This window comes from Colobus angolensis, unplaced genomic scaffold (assembly GCF_000951035.1).
Source record: "Colobus angolensis palliatus isolate OR3802 unplaced genomic scaffold, Cang.pa_1.0 Scaffold316, whole genome shotgun sequence".
Lineage (NCBI taxonomy): Eukaryota > Metazoa > Chordata > Mammalia > Primates > Cercopithecidae > Colobus > Colobus angolensis.
The window spans coordinates 77896-90179 of NW_012116444.1; the positions used below are offsets into that span (position 1 = coordinate 77896).

The following is a 12284-nucleotide window of genomic DNA, read 5'->3' on the forward strand; positions in this document are numbered from 1 at the left end:
GGCAGAGGCGGCAGCGAGAGCCCGCTTCCCACGCCCCCAGGCGGCGGGGCCGAGAGCGGGAGGATGGCTCCGAGCGCTGACCCCGGCGTGAGTACCCGCACCAGTGCCCCCCACCCTCAGGCAGAGAAAGTTTCTCCAGCTCTGCGCGCCCCCCGGATCCGTCCGCGAGGATGGCAGGGACGCCGCCCGGGAACCGGGGAAGACGGGGATCACGAAGGCGGCGGCTTCGCTCCTAACTTGCTGGGAGGCGCTGGACTCGATTGGCGCGCGGAGCCTCCCCTGCGGGCTGTGGGGCGAGGCGGGGGCCGGGTTGGAGGTGGCGGAGAGGTGGGAGCCGAGGTGTGGGGGCAAGAGCCCGCAGCTGACAGAGAAGGTGTTGGGGGCGCGCGCTGGAGGTCAGCTGTCGGGGGAGGGGGCCTCCGGGGCCGGGAGCGGGCGGAGCGGGTGAGGAGGGACGTGCCAGGGTATCGGGAGAGTCTTCCAGTCAGCCAGGCTGAGATCCGGGCCGGGGAAGCCACTGGCCTCGGCCGAGTGCCTACCCTTCCAGGCTGGAGAAGAGCCCCGGGGGCTGGCTCTTCCTCCCCTGGGAAGCCCAGTTCCCGGACACAGCTCTGGGTGGCAGAGAGCTCCGGGAACCAGCCCCGCGCGCGGCGTAGCTGCTAGCAGCCTTATACTGGACGAGGTGTGGTCTTCCCTTCAGGCTGCCTCAGGCAAGCCAGCTTGAGGCTTTCCAGGGAAACCGTGAGTCCTTCTCGACCCCGTGGGCGCACTTGGAGGCTTTGATGGGGCAGCCAGGCCGGGCTTGGGGGCATGCCCAGCAATGCAGCGCGCTTCTTCGCAGTACAGTAGTTGGGAGCCCTGGTTAGTCCCGCTTCTGCAGAAAGCAACTCAAGAATCCAAAGTCATACCAGCCTGGATGGAAGCCTCCCAGAGTGGCGGGGAAATTCTCCTAGGGTTGAGAGCCTGGGGGGGCTTCCTCCGGGAATGACTAATGAATATTGCTGCTGCTGCTGCTGCTGCTGCTGCTGGTGGTGGGTGCACCTAGTGTGGCTTCTGCACATCCCAGGAGATGCTTCAGTTCTCCTGACAGGACACATTCTTGAGTCGTACTTGAGATATCTTCTCGGATGGGTGCAGGACTTTCCACGTGAAGCCAGGTGGAAAAAAAGGGAAAAAAGGGAAAAAAAACTGTCCAGGACAGGGGACAGTTCTATAGTGTTGTCTTGAGTCAGGGGAGAACTCATGTGGGAAGAGATAAGTGATTGACGGAAATTTGGAACCCAGATGACTTGGGGCTGGAGATGTCCAAGACTGAATTAGAGCTCATTGAGAGAGTCACACAGTACCTCACCCTCAGCCATGGGGGAGAGGTGGAGGCTGGAAAAGTGGGAACATGGTGGCTGTTCAAGCATGGTTCTTGAGAAAATGTTGTCTCTCTCTCTCTCTCTCTCTCTCTCTCTCTCTCTCTCTCTCTCTCTCTGACTTGGTTAAGAACATCCTTCTGGCAGTAGGTCCTAAAGTCAATTTAAGAGGTAATGAAGAGAGTTGAGGGTCTTGATGATGACACAGAGGACCACAATTAGAACATTCCACTTTCCAGTGGGTACTAATGGACTCTGGAGAAGGTCAAAACTGTGTGTGGGGAGTCGGGGAAACCTGCTCTGTGGCTTCTCATTTGGGGCTGAATCCTCCACCTTATCCCATCCCTGAATATGGGTGGATGTTCAAACTCCTAGGGTACCTGCTTCAGCCTGGATATATTTTATGGGGGCTATCAATCCATATCCCAACCCCCAGCTCCATCGTTGTCTGCCTGCAGTCAACATTTTTCTACTGCATTTCCCAAGACCTTCTCTCCACGGGGGATTTGTGCAGCGAAATACCTGCTTGTTGCTCTTTCTTGCCTTCTCCATCTGGGCAGCACCTGGTATTCTGAATCCTGGTGTTTATTCCTTGGCACCTTGATGTTTGGTTAAGACGTCCTGTGGCTGCACAGGGGTGCCCCGTGAATGTGTGGACCAATGGCCTGTGTAATTCTAGGGAGTGAAATAGACTCTTTTAGAAAGAATACCACCAACCAGGAAGACAGTCCTATTAAACAGCTTTTGACAGCCTCCCATGCTCAAGCGCTCCCTTGCTTCCGATGCTGAGGCGGTAGAAGCATAAAGGTGGAGCAGACTCCTTGGTGTCCAGTAGGGGGCGCCAAAGGTACCTAGCTCAGGACCACTGACTTTCTCACTTCTTGCCCTTCACTGGCTGTAGCAACTTAATGCTTTAAGGCAGCTCAGCCTACAGCCTTCAACCACCACCATCATAATTGGAATCCTTCTACCACATGCCTCCTGGACTTAGGTGGTCCTGTGACCTCAGGTGCAATGGGGCAGGTGCAAGCACAACGTTCCAAGGAGGCAGAGCTGGTACACAGCCCCACCCTCTCTCGAGGATCATTCCTTTGTACTTGGAGCCACTGTGTTATTTGAACTCTTTAAGGGTTCATGGAGTTCCAGAACATGGGAGCCAGAAGCAAGGAGCCTTGGAGAGCATCTCATCCAACCCCATCCCATCCCAGCGCTCACACGCACATTTAATTCACAGATGAGAAAACTGAAGCTGGGTAAAGCTAAGGTCACATGGCTATTTGGTGGAAGACATGGAACTAGGTCCTAGGATCCCCAGTGCTCGATTCAGAGCTGTTTGCACTCCAGTGGCCTGCTTCCTCTTCACTGTAAAGATGGACATACTTTCTCTGTACAGTAGTCACTCACAGTTATTGACTGACCAGGCTTTGGTAAATGAATACATCCCATACAGTTGGGGAGATTCTCTTTGAATCTGTTTTTCAGAGTGAGAAGGTGAGGAGAAAATGCAGTTCTTGTCATGGACATACACAGGTCATAGAAAGTCCTAATTATTCTTTCCCTCCCTCTACAATCTCGTCTCATTATTCCAAGTGGTGTTTTAAGCAAAAGCAATGCAAGTCCAGGTTTCTGTCTGTGCATTTGGAGTCAGAAGTGCTGAGTCCCCCACTGTGGTCTTGGAACCCAGGTCTGGAGCACCAAGGAATGCTGGCGTGGGGTTTCTCTGTCTTGCAGTCACACCATTGCTAGTGAGACCTCCCAGATTCATTCTAGATGGATTGGAGAGTTTCCAAAGAGTATTTGCCTATTTCCTCCACCCTTGCTGCTCCTAGCTCAAGGTCAGAGTGCTAGGACATTCTATTTTTGCATAACCCTTATGTTTGGGCTTCTTGGGTCACCTGCAAGATACTACCATTTCCATTGCTCTTTCTTCTGTTCCGAGAGCCTGCTGGTGACATCTGAACTGGGCTCTGGAAGGAGGTTTGCTGAGTGGCGTGTGGGCTGCCCCCTTTGTTCTTGTCTCCCCACCTGGCTTCTTTGCACACTGAATGGACTTCCTCCTGGTTCTCCTTGGAGCCTCAGCAGACTTGGCGGCCTACCCTCATAAGAAACCCACTGCTGCCAAGCCAGAATTCTGAGAGGCGGAATCCTCTTCTCTTCCTAAGGCTCACGAAAGGGATGCTTGTTGCCAGGGAAGATGCTTGAGTCCCCTCCTCTCCCTCATGCTCACAGAAGATGAAGTTGGGCATCATCTTCAGTGGGAGGAGGGAGGTGGCAGGATCACATGGACCACCTGAGAGCAAAAGCCCCTCTCTTTAAACTGGAGTCTTAAGAGGCTGTGCTTGAGATCTCACCAGCTCCTAGCTTTACCTGGTGAACTGAGCCTGCATTCTCAAGACTTGGTCTAGTTCTGGATAAGACCAGAGGAATATACTTACATAAATTGTGGTTATACCATAAGCTCTCTGGACTTTTGTTTGAATGCGGGAGTGGGTAGAGAGCTTGAGAAGTGGCGTTAGACTATGAGAAACAGGAAGTTGTCCAGTGGGGCTTTTATGAGCCCCACCGGATGACTGACCCGTCCCCCTCTCATTGTAATGGTAAGGACACAGGCTTAGAATCTGGTCTGTGCTTGCTGGCTTAGAGACCTTAAACAAACCACTTAACCTCTGCAAGCCTCAGTTTCCTTCTCTGCTAAATGATGAGGCTGACAACTGTGTGATGAGGGTAGGGGAGCGAAGCTGGAGGGAGACAGTCTTTAGTGTTCCTCTGCCCTTGGTTAGAGGTAAAGAGGTATTCAGTTGGAAGGGGATATTATTGCTGAATCACTGGGAACCCCCGGAGTCTTCTTTTTCCCAGAGAGTGAGCCTGAGTGCCCAGGTTTGCACATCAGCCTCTACTCACAGCAACATCTGGGCTGATGGGCAAGGCCTTCTTGGCAGGGCTCCCTCCTTGCCTCTTTCCCTCCCCCACCTCAGGGTTTTCACTTTGGGGTTCTGCCATGCTTGGGAAAAAGAAATTTTACAGGTCCCAGGATAATTCTGAATGTGATGGAGGGCCCTGAGCTATTGATTCCTAAGGAAGGATCTTTCTGCTGGGAGAAGCCTTCCTCGGAGCCCAGTGATTTAAGAGTGCTGACAAATTCATGCTCACCGAGCCTCCTGCAGGCTGCAGATACAGGCTTCCAGGCCAGCCTGGGCTCTGCTAGGGATTTCTGGAGAGCCTGGCTGGTTGCTTAGGGGACATAAACCTGTGAACTTTCCTTAGGAGAAAGTATGAAATCAATTGGTTCATTATCACACCAAACACACCCTGGACCACTTAGGGCATTTAAGAAATGAGAAGTGGCAAAGGACTGAGAGGTTGTCTTTGAAAAGTGTGCAGAAAGGTGTGAAAGGGTTGGGGAAAAGGAAGGGAGAAGAAGACCTTTTTTCCACTGAAGTACGCATGATTTTGACCTTATCGAAGTCCTTGAATGGTGACTACAGGGGTTATTTTGTTCCCCCTCCCAGATATTTGGCAATGTCTGTAGACGTTTTTTCTTGTTACAACTGGGGAATGAGGTGCTACTAGTATCCACTAGGTAGAGGCCAGGGATGCTGCTGAACATCATACAGTGCACAGAACACGCCTCAGGACAAGGAATTATCTGACCCCAAATGCCATTAACACCAAGATTGAGAAACCCAGGACTGGAGCGTCGCAGTACAGAATCACAGCACATTAGAGGTGGGAGGGATTTTGGAAGTATTCTCCTCCAATTCCCCCATTTCACAGCTGACAGCACTGAGATCCAGAGAGGACAGGGAACCAGCCAGGATCACACGGCAAGCAAGTGGCAGAGCTGGAATGGAATTCAGATCTGCTCTCTCCTGAGACCGTTTTACCCAGATTTCCCCAGAGTTGTTGTGAACATTAAATGTGAGCTGTGAAAACAAAAATAAACAGAAAATTATAGAGACTATATTAATATTTCTATTATTAAGAATTGGGAGTTTGGAAAGTTATATTTCTGGCTATGCCACTGACTCATTGTGTAATACCGAACAAATCATTCTCCCACCCTCATGTCTGTGTGTGTGTGTGTGTGTGTGTGTGTGGTGGGGAGGTGGTCTTAGCAAAAAATATATATATATTATAATCATTCTCTTTAGAGAAAGGTCCAAAGATTTGCCCTTCAAAAACCCTAGGCACTTAAAAAAATAAAAATTTTCCTTGAAAGAAATCATGTTGACTTCGTAAGAAGCAAAGCGTTTACTTCTTGGAAAAATTCCAGTACCCTGGCCCTGTAAGTTGGTTCCAGCCCAGGAAATCTGATCAACATCCGGAGGAGAAACTGATAGCTCCACAAATGACAAGAGGCTGGATATGTCCCCTCTCCCTCCGAGAAAAGGAGTTGGCGATTTCTCCTCCATCCTTTCCTGCTCAACCCTCCTGGCCCAGAAGTTCTACAAGGAACTTCAGTGAGGGATGGGAAGGCGTGTCATTAATTAGTGAAGCCTTGTTTACTTAACAGACATATTCTTAAACAGCTCTTCCAAGGGACATTTGACATATTACTTTAATTAGCTACAGAAGAATTGAGAGTGCAGAGAGTGTAAAATGACCCTCTCTGTTGTTTCCAGTTACTCTTATCTTTGTTTGCACCCAACAAGTACAGTGACAAGGTCATGGGTATCACTGCTGAGCTCTGGGAGTGTCGTGGTGACCTGAGGAGGGACTGCAGGGACTGCTTTCTTTCCTTACATCAACCTTCACCTACCTAGAGAGTAGCCACCTCGGTGGAGATTCCTGCTTTGCAATTCCAGACCTCTATTGATATAGACTGGTCTTAAAGGAAGCATCATGTTGTACAAATTTTAACACAGCTCTTAGGAAGGGGAACAGGCCTGGGAGCTGGAGCTCCCCTCCCAGATGGGCAGAGGAACTCTTGTAGGATTGGTGGGAACAGCCTTAGTTGGTGTTTTTCACATGAGGTCTGACCCTGGTCTTGTCCTCCTTGTGCTCAGGATCGGAGGTAGGCAGTCACTTGAGCCTCTCTGAGAGGACTGAGGTGACATCCCTCCCTTCCCACAGGGGAGCGTCACTGTGTAGATTCCTGCCATGAATCTTCTACTTGTCCTGAAACAGGTCCCTTAGCCTCTGGAGGTCAGTCACTGTAATCAGAGGAGCTGGGTGGCAGGCTCTTTCCGTCACCGGCAGTCTCTTCCTCTAAGGGGTGGCACATTCCCTTTCACGCTAGTCTCTAAGAACAGGCTCTTTCTTAGAAATCATCATCATGCACCTCTCATCTGAGAAGCTGTGTATATCCAAAGAGGCTTTTTCAGGTGGGGAAATAAGAGTCTTCAAGGAGAAATGCTGCCTTGTAAACAGTATGAGGCAGACATTGTCATTCGTTCTCAGCCACAAAATTCAGTGCCTAGCACGGCACTTGGCATGTGGAGGGGTTCAGTAGGTGCTCGGTGGGTGCACAAATGAGTAAGTGAATGTTGGTGGCCATTCTGGGGCAGAGGTGACCCTTGGTATTCGATTGGATCTCCAAACCCGCCTTCCATCTAGCTCCTTCCCAGAGCCGGCATGAGGACTATGTAAACCTCCAAAGGTCCCCTAATCAAGCAGCGCTTGAGGACTCCAGACAAGATCCACTCCATGAGATGGTGGCTGGCTCTGAGCCTGGAGCAAGGCTGTTTCTCTTCCTCTTTACCTCCCTTTGCTGTTCTCCCTCTCCTTCCTGCCCCCTTCCCACCTGGCTGCTGCGGGGAAGCTCAGTGCAGGTTTACTTTGCTTGAAGCTGATAGACTACATGGAAATTTGGACTTCCACTGGAGACAAACTAGGAAGTAAATCACAAAAGGATATCTAGGAGGATGCTTTTAAATAGCAGAGTCCATGAATGGATTTTAAATTATTTAGGGAAAAGCTTAACCCATAAACTATTCGGCCTGGAAAAGGATTTTGGAGGTCATCCAGTGCCCCACCTGACCCGTGCCCCAGAATATTCAGATCCTCTCTGTGATGCTGTCACTCACTCTTTAGAAACACAGTCTATCCATCCTGCACACTGCTGCTTAAAGTCTAAAACGCCCTTTCAAAAATGCAAGTCTGATCCTGTCTCTGCCCGACTTCAAAACTTCCCACATGTTGTGACTCCAGGTTCCTTACTGTGGCATGGCAGGCTCTCCAGGTCCCAGCTGCTGCCCCACACAAGACTGCGTCTCCACCCTGTCCCCACTGTCCCCTCTTCTCTCTCCCTCCACCCCATATCCCAGACATTGCTCTCCAGCAGCAACAAATGCATCCACAGCATGTACCAAGCTGTCTCACATGCATGTTGTTGATCTATAGGTCTCCACCATCTAGAATCCAATTCACCATCTTCAGAGAGTCTTTTCTGCCTGCCCTTCCCACCACCTCCCTAGTTAATCCCACCCTCCTATGGCCTATGTCTAGGCTTTATACCTGTTTCTTTTTTTCTTTTTTCTTTTCCTTTTTTTTTTTTTTTTTTTAATGGAGTTTTGCTCTTGTTGCCCAGGCTGGAGTGCAATGGCATGGTCTCAGCTCACTACAACCTCTGCCTCCCAGGCTCAAGTGATTCCCCTGCCTCAGCTTCCCAAGTAGCTGGGATTACAGGCATGCACCACCACGCCCTGCCAATTTTGTATTTTTAGTAGAGTTGGGGTTTCTCCATGTTGGTCAGGCCGGTCTCAAACTCCCGACCTCAGGTGATCTGTCTGACTCAGCCTCCCAAAGTGCTGGGATTACAGGCGTGAGCCACTGTGCCCGGCCTACTTTGTACCTGTTTCTACTCTGAGCTTATCCCACTGAATTGTGTCTCACCCCTGATAGACTGTAAGCTCCTTGAGGTCAGGGACTATGTCTTTTTCATCATTTCTAAACTGGCCCATAGGCATCTTCTCAATGTTTGAAGAATTAATGTGTATAGCATAGCATGCTAAGGGGTTCTGTGCTTAGGAAGCAGTATTTAAGGAGTCGAAGAACTCCATCAGGGTCCTCTAGACAAATTAGTTACAGAAGCAAGCCTATTCCTCAAAGTCTTACAGTCCAGAGCATTCCATTCAACATCTGGCAACTACTCCTGGAAGGGGAGCACCAAGCAGGCCTGGACTCTGTCACGTGAGACGCATTCATGCATCCCACAAACATTTATCATTAGTAGTCATAGTGTGATTATTGGTACTGCTACCTACCACGTGTGGACTTTCTGCCGGGCATTACGCTCAGCACTTAACACACATTCATCTCATTTCATTCTCACGACAACCGATAAACATTATTTCCCATTTTACAGAACGGGAAGTCTGAGCAGTTAATAGTACCTATTAAGAACCTGCTGTGACTTCTGCATAAGGCTAGGAGATTGCATTTGTCCTCTCACTTTTAGAAACACCATTTCATTAGCCCACTGGCTTCTGGGGCACCTCCTCAACTGGGTCCCCTGAGGTTTGGTCTGCCTTTTTCTGGAGCAAGCCCAAGTCTCTCGTCTATGAGTGCTGCTGCAGGCAGTGTCTAGAACTGTCTCCAGGTAGAGGGGAGGAAGAGGAATTCTTACATTTCCTTCGTGCTGGGGAAAATGCATGAAACATGGCACCTTCTGTGGGGTAGGGAGTTGCAGAGGTCTGGAGTTTGTCTCTTAGACTGGCAATACAGAGGACAAGGGTGTGGGACAGGGTACAGAAATAGAAGCATTAGAATGTATACTAATGCCAAACATTACCAAAAACTTCATCTTGTTCTCAGCTGTTTTCCTAGTGCCCAGAGCAGTACCTGACATAGAGTAGGTGCACAAGACATAATGAATGAATGAATGAATGAATGAATGAATGAATGAGTGAGTGAGTGAATGGATGGATGAATGAATGAATGAGTGAATGAATGACTCAATGAATGAATGAATGAATGAGTGAATGGTGGCCTCTAGTGTTCTCGCTCACTTAGGCCACAGTATTTGCCGCCTAACTGGCTTCTTTGCTTCCAGCCCAGCTTTCTCATGACTTTCTCCACACTGTATTGATAGAGAATTCCTTCTAACACACCACTCCAGCCATGGCATTCCCTGGCCCACTGGGCCTGTGTCACTCACGAGGCTTCCAAGATCTTTTCCAGCCTCCTTTGCTGCACTCCTTACCACCAGGTGTCCTGCCCCTGCCCCGAGTCTGCCCTGCAGAGCCTCACTGCACTACACAAACCTGCGCATCTCCCATACACCTGCTCCTCTCAGCCTGGAACACTCTCTCCATCTTGTTCCTATGGCCTGCTTGGCGTTGCCTCTCTTAGGCCTTCCCCAGCTTCCCCAGGCAGAGATGGTTGCTCCTTTCACTGTGCTCCCATCTCACTTGGTTAAGACAAGTTTGATATCATGAGAGAAACTATTCAGTATGGTGTTGAAGAATTCTGGAGCTTGTTTGCTTGGACGCACATCCTGGGTCCACCAGGTACTAGCTGTGTGACCTTGGGCAAGTTACTTACCCTCTCTGTGCCTTAGTTTTCTTATCTGTAAAACAGGGACAGTCATAGTTCTTCTCTCACAGGGTTACTATGCGGATTAAGTGGGTCACTCATTTGAAGGGTTAGTGTCTGGCACATGCAGCGGTAGATATGTATTATTATTGTTAACTATCCATTCTTCGTATAGTACTTGCTATGCAAAATTGCAATTACGTGCCTCTCTGTGTGCCTGGTGTACAGAGTCCATATAAAGATCCACATGACCCATTCTGAGATTTAGGAAGGAAGCTCTGGCAGCATGTGGAAGTGGGAGGAGGGGAGAGGAGAGGCAGAAGCAGTTAGCAGGTATTGCTATTGTTCAGGTGAGGGAGATCCCCCGCAGGAGGGGTGGAAAGACTGAGCAGCTTTGAGAGAGATTTGTGAAGCAGAATTGACTCGGGGATCCAGTGGGTGTGAAGAATGAAGAGGCAGCAGAGATGGTGCCAGATTTCCAGCCGGAGTGACAGTGTTGGGGTTTGAAGGGGCCCAGCGAATAGCGTCCCACTCCCCGACTCAGATTCAGTGCCAACTAAGAGAAAGGACAAGAGAGGTGGGGCTCAGGCAGGTGGAGATGGAAATGCCACCTTTATTCCAGAGACAACTACCTGGCAGGCCAGGCTCCTGTGTGGGGTCCCTGGGGCTTGCTGACACCTTAGCCCTGCCCACTGCAGGCTTCCCTGTGGGTGGGGGCAGGGTGGAGCCTGCCTGGCCAAGCTCCACACATGGCAGAGTGGCCCCTGCAGGGAGGCAGGTCCAGAGAGGGCTTTTCAATCCCAGTTCTTTCAAACTGCCTCCCTTGGGAGAAGGGAGCAGAGTAAAGAAGGAGGCCCAGGATGTCACTCTAGCTAAGGTTTCTCCATCTCAGCACTGTTGATATTTTGGGCTGAATAATTGTGGGGGCTGTCCTGTGCATTGTAGATGTTCAGCAGAATTCCGTGCCTCTACCCACTAGATTCTAGTAGCACCTCTTCCCTGGTTGTGACAACCAAAAGTGTCCCCAGATATTGCCAAATGTCCCTGGGGCCAGAGAGCAGCAAAATCGCCGTAGTGGAGAACCACTGCTCTAGTCTGATGGAAGGGCCTTTGACTGGAAACATGCAGTGTGGGGAAATGGGTGCTGCCTCCCAGCTTATAAGCCAGGCGGTGGGGTCTGTAGATAGGGAAGGACAGATTGGGTGAAGGCTGGGTCCTCCTGACCTTTGTAGAGTCGGCTCTCTCTGTTTTTCTTTCCTTCCTGCTCCTCCTCCTGCCTTCCCGTGCCCACCTAACGTCATGGCATCCTCAGAGTCCAGCTACAACCCCTCCCTCTAGGAAGCGCTCCCCAGCTCCGCCTACTAGCTAACTTAGATCTCTCTGTGCTCCCTCCTCCGCAGCACCCCTCACCCTGTACTGCAAATGGTGAGCAGTTTTCTTGCTGTGACCCTAGCACCTAGCACAATGCCAGGGTCATCAAAGGTCTGCAAGAAGTGTTGTCGCAGGTGAAGACCCGGGGCAGCTCCTGTTAGCTCTTCTCCAGTGTTGCTTGAGTGCCAGGAGCTCTTTTGTGGGTGTCTTTGTGGAGCTGGTGGCCCAGCCTGTGCCGGACAGAGTGTTCCTGTGGCTGCCTCTCTCCTTCATGTCTCAGCCCTCCTACAAGTGTCTGAAAAGCTGTGTATTCTCTGCTTGTTCCCAACATCAGAAACATTTAGGCTTCTTGTTTTCATGAGAGCTTGGGGTGTGGCCTTGGCTCTTTCCATAGTTGCGAAAGAACTGCTTGCCCCGAAAATTGCCCTGGAGGCCTCTCCCCACAGCTGCCTGACCCCACGTCAGAGAATCCAGGTTGCTTGGTTACCGGTTTCCAGGCCCAATTCAGGAAAGTCCTGAGGCCACAGAAAACTGAGTTTGGCTACATGGAACCCACAACTAATGTCTAAGGACTATCTCACCTTTCAACTCTCTGCGTCAAAGAAGGGGAACATGCAAGTTGGGTGCCACCTGCCTGGCCCTGGAGAGGCCTTACTTGTCACTGACTTAACCCTTGAAATCTTGGCCGGTCATCTGATCTCCATGGTACAGATGAGGACACCAAAGACCAACAAGATCGAGGAACAGGTCCGAGGTCATGAGTTAGGCTGTGGTAGGGTTGAGATCCAAAGCCAGGTTGCTAACTCCAAACGTTGGTCTCACTCTTTTTTTTTTTTTTTTTTCTGAGACAGCGTCTTGCTCTGCTACCCAGACTGGAGTGCAGTGGCACGATCTTGGCTCACTGCTGCAACCTCCACCTCCTGGGTTCAAGTGATTCTCCTGCCTCAGCCTCCTGAGTAGCTGGGATTACAGGAGGTGCCCCTTACCACACCCAGCTAATTTTGTTGTACTTTTAGTAGAGACAGGGTTTCACCATGTTGGCCAGGCTGCTCTTGAACTCCTGACCTCAAGCAATCC

At 50.5% G+C, this 12284-nt stretch overlaps 1 protein-coding gene across 2 annotated transcripts in view; it reads left to right on the forward strand.

Moving 5' to 3' along the window:
• Window positions 1–6: 6 nt before the first annotated feature.
• The window catches only part of CRTAC1 (cartilage acidic protein 1), a 165152-nt gene continuing 152874 nt past the window's right edge, over window positions 7–12284 (forward strand). For both annotated transcript variants that reach the window (XM_011951161.1, XM_011951162.1), the window contains exon 1: window positions 7–87. In XM_011951161.1, coding sequence (XP_011806551.1) covers window positions 64–87 — 24 coding nt within the window. In that variant the 5' untranslated portion in view covers window positions 7–63. The remainder of the gene's footprint in view (window positions 88–12284) is intronic.